Source organism: Dermacentor albipictus, unplaced genomic scaffold, assembly GCF_038994185.2.
Source record: "Dermacentor albipictus isolate Rhodes 1998 colony unplaced genomic scaffold, USDA_Dalb.pri_finalv2 scaffold_22, whole genome shotgun sequence".
Classification (NCBI taxonomy): Eukaryota; Metazoa; Arthropoda; class Arachnida; order Ixodida; family Ixodidae; genus Dermacentor; species Dermacentor albipictus.
In genome coordinates this window covers 5,803,241-5,818,385 of record NW_027225576.1, presented here as the reverse complement: position 1 = coordinate 5,818,385, position 15,145 = coordinate 5,803,241, and the positions used below count along the sequence as shown (strand labels likewise).

The window sequence follows — 15,145 nt, the reverse complement described above, 5'->3', positions numbered from 1 at the left end:
AACCTTGGACTTAAATCTTTCTCAGGTAATCAATCAACCCACCCGTGACAATAACCTTTTAGATTTGGCACTAACTCCCGCACTGAAACCATGTGTCCTGTGTTAATTTCTGACGGTTTTAGTGATCATAAGCTGCTTCAGCTGACGCTCTGAATACCCATGTTATTTACTGGGTTTCAATATAAAAAAATTCGGGATTACAACAAAGCTAACTACGTTTCCATCAACACTGAACTTCAGTTATTTCTTAGTGACTCATTCTTGCCGTCTTTTCCCCAACGTTCCGTTAACGAAAACTGGATACTTTACAAAGACAAATTACTCGCTCTTTCAGACCAATATATTCCGTACGCTTCGGCAGTGAACGACAAGTCTAAGCCATGGTTCAATAAAAAACTTTGAACACTACGTAATAAAAAAAGAAACGTCTGTACCGCAATGCTATAAATCGTGCAAGCGAGTCCTCATGAAGCAAGTACAAAACTTTCCTTAGTGAGTACACTTTAGCCTTACGCACTTCTAAAGACAAGTACTTCGCCCACGACTTACCTTCTCTGCTGAAGACTAATCCGCGAAAATTTTGGCAAACGTTAACACCCGGTCACACTTCTGATATTTCTCTGCTAGACGACAAACAACAACCTCTTTCAGACGGGGAATGTTCATCGCTATTTAATGCATATTTCTCTTCTGTTTCTACAAGGGAAGACCATTCCGATATTCCAGTAGTTCCGGATTACGATTACCCATTTATGGCACCCATAAATATCTCAACTGAAGGCATTGTTAGCCTCATTAACGGACTTTAAAGCACATCTGCCTGTGGTATTGACAATATTAACACTAAGCTATTAAAAAACACAGTATCTACTTCAAGTGTCATTCTATATCATATCTTCAAGCAGTCCTTGCCGTCTGGTGTCTTGCTCGTTGACTGGAAAATTGTGAAGGTTGTCCCCATTTTTAAAACTGGAGATATACATAGGCCTGAAAACTATCGCCCAATATCGCTAACATCTGTGTCATGCAAACTATTTGAACACATATACGCCTCGCACATTTACACTCACCTAGAAAAAAATACCTTTTTCTTTCAGAAACAGCATGGCTTCAGGAAAGGTCTATCTTATGCAACGCAGTTACTAGAGTTTACCACCGATCTACATAGCAGTATGAACAACAGTCAACAAATAGACGCCATTTTCCTTGACTTCTCAAAAGCATTTGATCACGTTGCCCATTGCCGGCTCATTTCTAAAATATCTCATCTAGGCATCGACTCACTAACCCTTTCTTGGCTTAGAAACTTTTTATCGCTTCGTCGTCAATTTACCGTTGTTAACAATTGTCCTTCTCCTATCACTGAGGTCACGTCTGGTGTACCACAGGGGAGTGTGTTGGGACCTCTGCTTTTCCTAATATTTATTACCAACCTACCTTAATACATTTCCTCCTGCATACGACTGTTCGCCGACGATTGCGTTGTTTACCGACCAATTAATTCCATTAACGATCATACCGCCTTGCAGCATGACCTTCACATTATTACCGACTGTTGTAATATATGGAAAATGTCTCTTAACCCTTACAAGTGTAGTAATATATCGTTCTCACGCAAGCGCACTAGCTCCATATTCACGTACACCATAAATAACACGAATCTGTCACGTACCACTACTTACAAATGCCTTGGTGTAAACCTCACTAGTAACCTTTCTTGGTCTCCGCATATCACTACAATTTGCGCAACTGCATTTAAAACCCTTGGCTTTCTAAAGCGCAACTTGCAAACTTCATCTTCTGACGTGCGTAAATTAACATACCTGACATTCGTACGCCCGCAATTAGCATTTTCATCCGCTGTATGGTCACCGCACAAAGAATATTTAATAACCATGCTGGAACGCATCCAGAACAGAGCTGCCCGATGTATAACTCGGAATTTTGATCGAAAGTCAAGTATACCGCAGATCAAGCTTCATATTTCTTTACAGCCCCTAGACATCCGCCGCAAGATTGCTTTGCTCTGTCTATTTCACAAATATATTCATTCCAATAAACCATTCACATTACCCCTCGAAACCCGTCCGTACGTCCTCATGATTACATAATCATTTTAGCTTGAAGCGCATTTTCGGTAAAACCACTGCTTTCGATTTATCTGCTGTACTTCGTGTCATATCCCACTGGAATGGTCTTCCCGATTATATCGTCACGATAACTGATCGTGAAATATTTCGTGAACGCCTGTGCATGCTTTTTACATAATCTCATTTCTCTTATATATCTGCTATGCTTGATCATGTTGTGCTTCGTTTTGTTTTTTAGTTCAGCCATTGTACAGTCGTCTTAGGTTTATTTTTGAGTTGTTTCCATTGTACTTAACAGTTTTTTGTTACATTGCCCCCCTTACTCAATGCCCGGCAGGGCTTGTAAGGTGTTTTCTAAATAAATAAATAAATATTTACTCGACGCCAATCAAAACCGGTTCATGGGTTTCATTGTATGCAATCATTCCCGCACTGCAAGCATATCAGCTATCAAAACTTGCCTTCATCTGCCAGCCTGTCATCCGGAAAAAAACTCGCCCGTTTATCTCTCTTTCATAAAATTTATTTCTTGAATCATTAAATAAAAAAAACTCTCTTTTTACCGCCTCTTTACGTCTCATCGTGAAATGACCCCAAATTTAAGATACAGAGGGAACACAATTGCCGAGCAAACCTTTCTTACCATTCATTCCTGCCGAAAACAGCATCAGAATAGAACCAGCTATCGCATCAGTCAGCCGCAATCCAGACCATTAGCATCTTCAAGCTTCTCTATCCAACATCGTAATAACACAAGCGTAGCAACTCCTCTTTGTGGCACCATTAGGCATTGGGAGTATATTAAATAAATAAATAAATAAATAAATAAATAAATAAATAAATAAATAAATAAATCCACTAGACTACGTATATATCGCTTCACATACTGCTAGTCCATTTTGATTAACCGACTATCCAGACTATCCAAATTAACTGACAACATCAGACATCGTGGCGCTGAGCATTTTCTGCCTTCTAATTTGTGAGACTTGCCGGAAGTTCGTAGGCTGCAGCCACTGAGCCAAAGTGGCGGGCATCCGTGGCAGCTCACTGGCTATGGTAGGCGCTCAAGTCGAGGAAGAGGGTTCGATTGCCTGGCAGAGCAGCCTCATTCGAAATCGGCGTGGGGTAAAATACAAGAACATCCCAGTACCTAGCAGTGAAAGAACGTTAAGCAATCACAGGTATTCGCCAAAATTCACCTGGAGCCGCACAATACGACGTCTCTCACAACTTAATCTTTCTGTAGGATCTAAAATGAAGGAATGAATTAGTTAATGAATCAAGCAATCAATCACTGGATTAATCAACTATTTTTCATTTTTCTATGAGAACAAAGAACACTAAGCGAAACATGCCCCTGGAGCCACATATCAAGACAAGTATCCCAGCTTTAGTTTAAAAGCACTTAAGATTATAGGTGAAAGAACTCACGTTGTTATTCCAGAGTAGCTCCAACTGGCTGACACCTGCTGGCCAGTCAGAGCCGCTTCTATGTTTCTTGCGAAAGAAATGAAACTACCACCGATAAACTGTATTGGTCCGGGATCGACAGAAGGAAAAAGATGGCCCGTTAAACGATAGGTGTCGAAGTCTGGAACAAGAAAAGACAACAAAATATTTGCCCAAACGCTGCGCAAGCTCCAATTTACATTGTGCGCTGAATTATCAGCGTAAGAGCTCGCGGCACTTTCTGCCCTTTAGCATTGTAGTGCGGTCAGGAAAAGTGCGGCTGAAGTTGCTCAAAGGGTAGCTTGCCAAAAGAAAGCACGATTTTTGCCTCTGCAGTGTCTCAGTTGCTGTAACCATACTTAGGGATGATTTATCGTGTTGTCGTTTCTCTGAGTTCCTAGTGCAGCTTTTATTTTGCATCCGGAAAACCAACGTGGCGCGATCTCGCCGCAGGCGTAGCTTGTGTGGCTGATAGCCATGTTTGTCACGTATCGCCAACCATTGTTATTGCACGACAAATCCGACGACATGCGTCGTAGCGGCGTGCGACGGCTGCTGGGTAGATTTGAGCCCGGTTGTGCGCTAGACGATGGCCGCTGGCTCACTTGCATTTAGGCGCGGAATCCCCATGGGAGGGGCGCGGCGCTCTGAGGCTGACTTTGCGAACCGTTCATCTGGACCTGACATAACGATTTGGGGCTGATTTTAAAGCGAAGCTTTCTTTGCCTCTTCCTTGGAATTTTCCCCTGCAGCTGCCGCTGTCTTGCACGCTGTGTCGGGAGGTGGTTCAGAGCGCCTATACACATGGCAGGTGCGCGGAAACGAGGAAAGACGAAGCGAGTAACTGGTTTGTACCTTTCAATCACGTCGCTACAATACCCTCCCGACAGCAGTAATTACTTTGAAACTTTATTTTGCATTTTCCTTTTTAGAGCAACAGAAAATGCAAGGGCAGGAACAAAAAGACGCACAATCGCCGCTTGACGGGGTTCCTGTCCCCTGTCTTTGACCAACAGTTGCAGCATATTCACAAAGAGAATTTGTTACATACGTACAAAACAATTTCATATTATACAGATATTGATATTCACATCAGAACATTTATAACCTCTATATACATATATTCACATGCGTGTCTACACCAATCCAGCATCTATACATATTTGCATCTATATATGTAGGCACACATCTGTATCCAGAAAAAGTGGAGGAAAAAAGATCATGCACAAATGATAAGCAACACGTTCAGCGGAACAAAAAAAAAAGAAATGCGGAACGATGGAAAAGAGAGATTTGGAACATGTTAAAAATAACATGATAAAAAAATAAATGAAAAGACAAAGACAAAAATTGCAAATGTTATCTTTTATAGAATTTGACCATTATTAATTAAACTTAATTTCAGTGCCGTTCTCGTAATAGCATTTACTTCGGTATGGGAAGCATGTATCACGTTTAATATTCTCGGCACCTGGTACTGCAATCGCTTGAAACCATAATTAGTTCTTGTGAAAGCTAACACCCACTGGCTCTGTTTTCTGACTTGATATATTGCTTCTCTTGATTTGACTAAGTTGCACAAGTTTATGAAAACGTTGTTGCTACAGCGAAAATATTTTTTAAATTTTTATGACTAGGTTATAATCACAAAAATATTCAATAGGAAGCACATTAAGAGCACGAAATATCTCGAGTGTATGTGCATCAAACGGTGCGTTGACAACAAGTCGGACAGTTTTCTTTTGTAATGTTTTTAAGCTTCGTATGTTTGCTTGCGATGTCGTACCCCACACTAGGTTACCATAGCTGACATGGGAAAGGAAGAGACTGTTGTATAACATCAGTTTTATCTTAGAGTGCAGTATGTGCCGTAATCGACAGATTATTCCACATGCTCTCGCCAAAGTGGACATAATACGCTCAACGTGTGTATCCCAAATTAAAGGTTTGTTAAAAATTACGCCTAACGTTTTGACATTATCAACTAATTATATCCTTTCTGTGCCGAGGTAAAGAACAGTATTGCAGTTTGCTTGCTTTTGTGGTGGCGTAAACAACACAGCCTTAGTTTTATTCGCATTAATGGCTAATGAGTTTAGATTATACTGCTTTTTCAATAAGTTTAAAGTTTTATTTGCCATATTTGTAAGTTGCGCAACATCAAGTGATCTGAAAAAGAGCCTAGTATTATCCGCATAGACTATGAATTGTACATGTTCACTAATATTCGTTATATCATTATTATAAATGGTAAATAAAATCGGTCCGAGTACACTTCCTTGTGGAACGCCTTGTGTTAGTTCTCTTGCTGATGAAAGTTTTGATCCAATTGCGACGCACTGCCTTCTGTGCTCAATATATGATTGTAGAAGTTTAAGGGAAATCGTGCGAAAGCCATAATGGTTTAATTTTGAAGATAGGGTTTCATAGTTAATGGAATCGAAAGCCTTGGAAAAGTCAACGAATACACCTGAAGTTAAAATTTTGTTCTCAAAGTTATTTAATATTATTTCTTATTGCGTCAGCAAGGCAAGCACTGTAGACATTCCCTGCCGGAAACCAAACTGCATATCTGTTAGGATGCTATGTTTCTCACAAAATGACTTAATTCTCGTGCAAATGATCTTTTCGAGACCTTTCGAAATTACAGGAAGTGTAGATATTGGCCTATAATTTGTTAACTCGTTTTTCTTTCCGGACTTAAATATAACAATCACTTTCGCATGTTGCATTTTCTCAGGAAAGACGCCGTTTAATAAGGAAATGTTAAAAATGTGAGTAAGCACATGTAACAAAAAATCCAGCACAAATTTCATGGGTTTAATCTGCAATCCATCTATATCGCGCGATGGGCTGTTTTTTTAAAGACAAAGGTCGAGTATACTGCTTCCGGTGTAAAACGTTCAAAAAAGGCTGTGTAAGCATTGGGAGTACCCAGAAAGGAAGTCGCATTTATATTATGCGTGCTTGGAGTTAAAGACGTGAAATGTTTGTTAAATGTGTTAGGTAATTCTTCACCACTAATGGCTTTGTTATCAATTGTCAGCTCTAAGTCCTGCTTATTATGAGGCTCCGGCAGTAGAAGTTTATTTACTTCACGCCAAACAACATCGCTCCTAGTTCCCGCTCTATTAAAAACGTTTTCAAAATGTCTGTTCTTGGCGTTTGTCAACAATTTATTTAGAGAGTTTCTGTATTTTTTGAAAGGAAGTGAAGTCCGCAGGATGCCGAGTCTTACGAAACTTTGCGTACAAAGAATTCTTTTCGCGGATCATTCGGAGGCATTCACTAGTAAGCCATTGTTTCCTAATCTTTCTCGATTTTTTAATTTTTTTTGTACGCAAGACAACTTAAACTTTTAATTGTGTATGAATAAATATATTATGCGCTTCATTTGCGTCTGTGCAGTTAACTACAGAGCTGAAGTTTATTTTTTCTATTTCCGTGCGAAAATCTTCTAGAGTTTTCTGATTAATTGCTTAAATCTTGAATCTTGAACCTTGCGACTTTTTGCTCGCAGCTCGCATACATGGGGGGAGAACGCGAGAGAGAATAGGGGACGTAAGAAGGCAAGGAGACGCTTCTACTGCAGTCGGATACAACTTAGGACCTCAGGAGAGGCTCCGCCCAGATGACCGAAGTGTGGCAGCCGTTTGCTCTCTGCGACAAAATAAATAGTCCCGCTCAAAATATATTGACTGCTCCTAAAACGCTTATTTCTCGGTATAAATAAGATTTTGGTATCTTGATGACTGTTTTGGTAGAACTCTCGTGAGGGAAATACTACACCACAAGCCCGATTGCGAGAGAAAAATAACCCCGTGCCTTCTACAACGCTTTGCGTCGTCTGCTACGGAGCAAGATCGACGGCTCTGGGCGTGTAACCGTAAAGTGCAGTCGCTGGTTTATTCCACTGTTCTCTCGCAGGAGTACCGTTCTGTAAGTAGAAAATTGAAGTGTTTGCTTCAACATATAACAGAAGACTATGTAGGATATAGCTTCGTAGCAAGCTGAGCACGAGACCGCGGTTTCGAATGCCGGCTGTGGTAGCCGCATTTAGGTGGAGGCGAAATGTAAGAATGCACGTGTGCTCGCGTTGTAGTGCATGTTAAAGGCCCCCAGGGGGTCAAAATTAACCTGGAGCCTTCCACTACGGAGTTCCTCAACTTAGAAACTGGGGCCCTATAACGTAAAACTATTCCAATATGTTTCTATTCCAGTCTCCTGACGTCAAATTTGCGTAACCGTCGACGCAAGCAGCGGGCGATCACACGCAGGGTTGTCTGAACAGACAAACCAAACGCTGTCCTCGTTCATAGGAAGCAAATTTTGTTCGCTTGAAAAATGAATAACATTGCCTACACTGAGCCGCTTGTCTTATCTAATTGACTGACAAGAGGTGAGAAGCACGCTCAAGTGGAGAGGGATTCGATGGGCCGAGCCACTGTACTGAAAATCGATAACCGTATGAAGAGGGTGGTGCCGGCGCCTGCGACTGGTCCACTTTCAGTTACTTAGCTTGGGGTTACTGATCGAAAATCGCGGCGGCATGCAATGGAAGCTTAAGAATGACGCTAAAAGGGATCCTCAGCAAAGAAGAGTTGGCAGAATGAGGGGGTAAACAGCCGAAAGTGCTCGAAAACGTTACACAGCCACGCAAGAAGCTTTATTATACGCAAATACACCCATGCTCTCCGGCAGGTGCGAGTAGTCAGTACCTGAGCGATCGACGGCAGCCATCTTTTATTGCTTTCGGAACGGGCCAGCCTGCGGCTATTCGGAAGAAAGTTCAGTTTTGTTCGGCATACTAATGCATCTTTAACGCGTACACGTCACTTTGACGCGTGAGTTTTTGCGGTTTTTTGACGTCGCGTGACAGGCAGGTGAAGTGGGTGCAGCCCGAAAACTTTTGACGAATAGCCGAGGGCTAATGGCGAAAAGTCGTCGAATCAGAAATGACTGTTTTTCTTTTGTTCAGTCAAACCATACATAATCAGTGTGTACATGTCATATCAGATGGGGAATTATTGCGGTTTTGGTGACGTCACATGACAGACAGCTAGCTGAAGTGTGGGTGGTTCAAAAAAATTTTGACCCATCACGGAGGGCTAATTGCAGAATTGGAATAGGAAAGTTCGGAATAGTTTTACGTTACAGCGCCCCTGGTTTTGGGACGTTAAACACAATCAATAATTTTTTAGCTTCGTTGCAGGGGTCATAAGTAGAAAGAGCTGCAATGAATGGCTTTTGCGCTCGTTTACACGTGCACGATACATTTACTTCTCCTTTCCCAAGCTTCAAATGAATCAGTTCTTATTTAATAGGTACTTGAAAAAAAAAGAATGCATTTATTGAACCTGTCACAAACTTGGGGCGAGAAAACGATCGACGCAGGAAAGGCGCAGAAATTCTTCATTCAACGTTTTAAATAAATACACGGATGTTTGTCTCTTGGTTTTATATGGCATAAGATTTATAGTTTTGCTTTGTCTTGCGTTTTCACAAGCTTATCTCTAAAATGTAATAGGCTTTCTCTTTAATTTTCTTTCCTTTTCACGGTTTCTTTTCTTTTTTTGGAAACCTGCGATCTCGTGAGCTCGCGCACGGTGTTCCCTGCGAGTCTTCCGCCATGAAGATCAGCGAGGTGACATAGGAATGCGATCCTTCATTGACGAACGAGACTTGTGTCGCATCGATGTCCGCAACTCCGAGGAGCCTCGACAAGAACAAGAGTGACCACATCCTGAATAGTGATTCACGCATTATAATCCTCCACTGCTACACATATTGGCGTAACAGGGAGCCTGAACACAGCGTGGAGGACACGACCAAGTTTGTCGCCGAGATGCTCGGTGTCAGCGAAAGCACAGTGTTCAAGGCGAGAAGGGAGTTCAAAGCGTCGCATATTTCGGGTGGCAAACTGTCGACGGCCTCGCGAAAGCGCCCACGACGTGCGGAGAAAAAGAAGACGCAGCATGAAGTTGGACAGCTCCGCGTTGTGCGCGCTGAGGTCATGTATGGACGATTTCTTTCACCGCAACGAGATACCGACTGTCGAGAAGATAACTAACGATTTCCCGAAGCGAATGGATCTCCCATCTCTAAAGTGGTATACTGTGCGTCGTCACCTGCTTGCCGATATAGGCTTCAAACACGAAAATAGAAGCTGCAACTGGCTCCTTATCGACCGGGACATCGACATCGCCGATTGGCGCAATCGCTACCTCCATGATGTAGAGCGCTACCGGGCGGAAGGCTGAAAGATCTTCTCCCTGCACGAGACAAGGGTGACGGCGGGACACACACGGTAGATCGTGCGAACAGACACCGTAGTGCAGAAGCGAGGACGCCTTATGCTCGAGCAAATGGCCTGTTGACTGGTCTAAAACTACCTTCTGGAAAAGACAAGCGCCTAGTCGTGATGCACATCGTCAATGAGAATCGCTTCGTCGACGGCTGCTTAGATGCATTCCGAGGTCGAAAGACAGGCGAGTACTACGACGAAATGGACGGCAATCGCTTCAATAACGTTCTGCAGAAGTTGCCAGCTGGTAGTGTTATTGTTATGAACAAGGCATATTACCATAGCCGGAGAGAAGAAAAGTGACCAACGAAGTCCAGGAAGAAGGAAAAAATGCAAGAGTGACTCAAAAGCAAGAATTTCACCAACATGGAAAGGATGGTAAAGAAGCAGCTGCTCGAGTTGGTGGCATCTTTGAAGTCCCGCTTTCTGAGATAAATCGTGGACAACGCAGATGAAAGGGCCGGTTGCATTTTACTCAAGCTCCAGCCGTATCCCTGCGAATTTAATCCCACTGAGATCGTGTGAGTGGAAGTCAGAAATGGCATCGCTGCGTACAGTAGACTTCAAGCTGTCGATGGCTGAAGATAACTTGAGGAAGAAAATTAAGCATGTAGCGACGGAAGATTGGAAGCAGAACGTTCGGCACGTGATGGACGAGGAGGCAAAGTTGAGACTTGACACCTCTAGGAATGACCACATCCAACCCATTGTCATGAAACTGGGTGAAGATAACACTGAAGAAAGCTACTCCGACTGCGAGCTGTCTGGCATCGAGCCACTCGACGAAGCATAACGGCATCTTTTCGACGAAAGAACAGCCCCTATTAGGGCTACCAGAATTTAGCCGGTGGGTACGGGACAGCTGACCATCGATCCCCTGACCTCTCAAATAAGCAGCTCATTTGATGGTATATGCCTTTCAATCGAAACTCAGGTGTGATAAGCAACGTCCTGCACACACCGAGCTCACTTTAAAAACTGGCATCAAGTGTCAAGACAGGAAATGACACCCCACTGCACAATTTCATAAATGTGTACCAACATGCGGTTGGCAGCGAAACCATCTGTTTTCTAAGGCTGGAAGCGTGAAAGAAGCAACAACATAGCAAGATGCCATTTCACAATATGGCACCCTTTTATGTGCACTTCTGGCAAGCTGCCGCATGCATTGATGCATAAACACATTAACAGGGGTAAGAGGCAAAGTTACTTCGCAAGCCACGTGATGCTGTTAACATAACGTATTTGTTAACGTTTCTGTTGTCATAGCTGATAGAACTTTCTTTAGTTCAAGTTGGTTAATCATGTTGCGGCAACAACACAGAACACAAAAGCAAGGACAGAATAGCAGGAGAAAACACAGCAACATGGTAGATTGAGAAGACAAGGCAAACGAGAAAGAAAAGCTTTAATGAAATTGAGGAGGTCAGCGCTCCTTTCCATAGGACTTGGCGCTTTGAATGAGACGAGTTAATGAAATTGTGAAAGAAGACGTGGCTGGAAGCATAGTTACATAAACAAACGCAAAAATAAAAGGGCATAAGTAAGAATAAACACAAACATGCAAGGATGTACGCGCCTATTCACACACATGCACACAAACGCGAGCGGGAAAACTAAGATTTAATATATAAAAGTGGGTAAAATAAAAAAATAATGTTGCCAAAAATTACTATTTACGCGGTGAAATGAGATGCAGGAGGAAGGCATAGGGAAGGACCAGCCGGCGCAGAGTAGAGCCCAGCTCCCGTGGCCCCCCTCTATATCTTCTTTGGCTCAGTCGCGCAGTGCTGCGACATTTTCCCCGAGGACAGACGAAGCTCGCTGAGCGAGCTAAAGCGACCAGTGATGGTACTGCTACAGTCTGGTCACGTGAACAACTTGCGTCGTGCGTCAACGCCGGTTAGTTGCCGTCACTTTGGCGACGACATAGTTGACATCGCTCTAGCGAGTGAGTGTAACGAATGGTCCAGAGTAAGTCGCGAAAAACTTGGGATATAATCTATTTTTGCGCACAGGTGTCCACGACCGAACATAGTCACCGGAAGTAAAGCTGACGGGGACATGCCGCGCATCGTAGTGAGCCTTGCTATGGCCTCATGAAGACAACATACTCAGATGCACCAGTTGACGTGCTTCTTCAACACGACACAGAGTTTGGACGACTGGAAGAACTTCTTGGTACGAAAAAGGCACACTAGTTCCCCGAAAGCTCGGGTGTGTGCGTGCATGCAACAGAAAGAACGGCGCATATCCAGTAACTTCATGCTTTGCAAAACCGATCCAGAAGTCAACGAAAATTTCAGCTGTTTAAACGCAGACTAGCAGTCAGCAGTCCTCAAGTGTGGGGTGTCTTTGTGAAGGAGAGACGCCAGGGGAGAGGCAAGCTGTGCGAAATTCTTGTTAAACCACCTGAAATATGAGCAAATGATCAAAAAACTTCGAGGATCTTTCACCGTCTGTGGTTTTTGGAAGTCTTTTGTTTTTGGAAACTTTTCGGGGAAGCCACAGGGAAGGACCAGCCGGTGCGGCGTACAGCCGAGCTCACGCACCCCACTCTACGTCTTCTTTGTTTGACTCAGTCGCGCAGTGCTGCGACAATATACACAAACAAGCAAGACGCACACACATATACACACAGACGCGGGTAGAGGTATTAAAAATTATTTCACAAGCTGCTGTGCCTACCTTGTCGTACGTTTTTTTGTTTCGTTTTTTTCAGTGTGTGTTTGTTCGAACCGTTTCCCACTGTCAACGAAATTTTTAGCAGCAACATATCACGAGAATTTAAAAGCAGCGCAGAGCTCTATTGTAGGAGAGCATGTCGAGCACTGGCAGCACAACTTATGTTCGACTGTGCCACAGCAGGCATTCTACAGCTGGCGCGTGCAGTGAGCAAAGAGCACTAAGCCACACAGCGACTGGAATTTATGCCAAGTTCCTTTGTTAGGCCCCTAGTTTAATATTGACAATTTTATATTAGTACTGGGGCTAAAATTGACAGAACATACACTGCCACCAAACGTCTGGTCGTTAATAAATCAATGACATTCACTCAGTGGCGCTCAGCCTCCCTTTCTTCATCTCACTCTGTGTATATATATATATATATATATATATATATATATATATATATATATATATATATATATATATATATATATATATATATATATTGTCACGAAAAGACAATGGACGATGTACCCGGCGTCGGCGAGGGAGACGGTTGTACAAGATGGCGTGCAATAGTTTAAGCCGGCGTCCTCAGCTTCTACCTCTTCTATTTCAGCACCCGTCTCTTGCTGAGCGCGTGTTCCAGTCCCAACTTCTTTCTTTCAGCGCTGGCTCGTGACACCTAGCGGCATTACTCCCCGGTGAAAAGAAAGGCATCGACCCGATGCTTACTAAACTAGAAGGAGGAAGTGTGGAATTCGTATGATATCGAATTGGCGTAGCCTTAACGCGCGAAATACGGCTTGAGGCGAATAACATGCACTAACTCTGAGCGGTGCTGTCGACGCCGAGGCGACGCGGCACTGTCGGGAATGACTTCATAGTTCACTTCACTAACGCGACCCATCACTTTGCAGGGTCCAAAGTATCTACTAAGGAGCTTCTCAGACAACCCCTGGCGACGAACTGGAGTCCACACCCAGACTTGGTCACCTGGCTGGTACTCAACGTGCCGATGTCAAAGGTTGTAGCGTCGTGCGTCTGTGCTCTGCTGCTTCGCGATGTGTATGCGCGCGAGTTGACGAGTTTCCTCTGCGTGTTGAGTAAGTTGCTCGGCGTCGGCAGTAAGTGATGCGTCGGTGTCGTGCGGGAGCATAGCGTCTAGCGTGGTCTGGACCTCGCGCCCGTAGACAAGACGGAACGGTGTGAAGCGTGTGGTTTCCTGAATGGCGGTTTGTACGCGAATGTAACGTACGTCAGGACTTGATCCCATGTTTTATGCTGGACGTCCACATACATAGACAGCATGTCAGCAATGGTTTTGTTCAGCCGTTCCGTTTGTCCGTTGGTCTGCGGATGATAGGCAGTCGCCTTGCGATGCTGCGTGCAGCTAAGCTCGAATATGTCCTCTATCAGTTGGGCTGTAAAGGCAGTGCCTCTGTCGGTGATGACATGTGAGGGGGCGCCATGTCTGAGGACTATGTGCTCGATAAAGAACTGGGCAACTTCGTAGGCCGTGGCACGTTGTACAGCTTTCGTCTCGGCGTAGCGTGTTAGATAGTCCGTGGCGACTATAATCCACTTGTTTCCGCTGGCTGACAAGGGAAAGGGTCCCAGAAGATCCATGCCGATTTGATCAAACGGCGCACTAGGTGGTGCGATGGGTTGGAGTAACCCCCCGGGCTTCAAAGACGGCGACTTCCTGCTTTGGCACTCACGGCAGCTTTGCACGTAACGCTTCACCGTGGTAAAAAGTCTGGGCCAGTAGTACGTCTGGCGTACTCGTGCAAGAGTGCGTGAAAATCCCAAGTGTCCAGACGTGGGCTCATCATGGCAGGCTAGGAGAATGTCATCACGAAGGGCGGCAGGTACTACCAATAGATACTCTTTGTCGCTGGCACTCGAGTTTTTCTTGTAGAGGACACCCCTTCGCAGGCAGAAGGTCGAGAGACTGCGAGAAATATGTCGTGGGATTGTAGCATTCTTGCCTTCTAGGTGATCGATGAGAGGGCGTATTTCGGCGTCCTCGCGCTGCCGTATGATCAAGTCTGATGTGGTGAGGGCCCCAAGAAATGCGCCGTCTTCGTCCATGTCCTTATCGCAAGTTTTGACGGGAGCGCGCGACAACGTGTCCGCATCTTCGTGTTTCCTGCCCGATTTGTAGACGATCGTAACATCGAACTCCTGCAGACGGAGACTCCATCGGGCAAGTCGCCCGGACGGGTCTCGTAAGTTGGCTAACCAACACAGGGAATGGTGGTCTGTCACCACCTTGAAAAGGCGGCCGTAAAGATAAGGCCGAAATTTCATGATGGCCCACACAACCGCTAGACACTCTTTCTCGGAGGTGGAGTAGTTGATTTCGGCGCGTGAAAGGGTGCGACTGGCGTAAGCGATGACTCGTTCGGCGCCTTCCTGGCGTTGAACGAGTACAGCGCCAAGACCGATGCTGCTTGCATCGGTATGCACCTCAGTGTCAGCGGCCTCGTCAAAGTGAGCGAGGACAGGTGATTCCTGCAGGCGTTGCCCTAACTCGGTGAAAGCTGCGTCCTGCTCATCCGCCCAAACAAAGGGTGTGTCTTCTCGCGTGAGGCGTATGAGTGGTTCAGCGATGCGCGAGAAATTG

At 44.5% G+C, this 15,145-nt stretch overlaps 1 protein-coding gene across 1 annotated transcript in view; it reads right to left on the bottom strand.

The window, feature by feature from the left end:
* The window catches only part of LOC139052429 (uncharacterized), a 211,543-nt gene that overhangs the window by 73,748 nt on the left and 122,650 nt on the right, over positions 1-15,145 (bottom strand). The window contains exon 11 of the mRNA XM_070529524.1: positions 3,525-3,684. Coding sequence (XP_070385625.1) covers positions 3,525-3,684 — 160 coding nt within the window. The remainder of the gene's footprint in view (positions 1-3,524; positions 3,685-15,145) is intronic.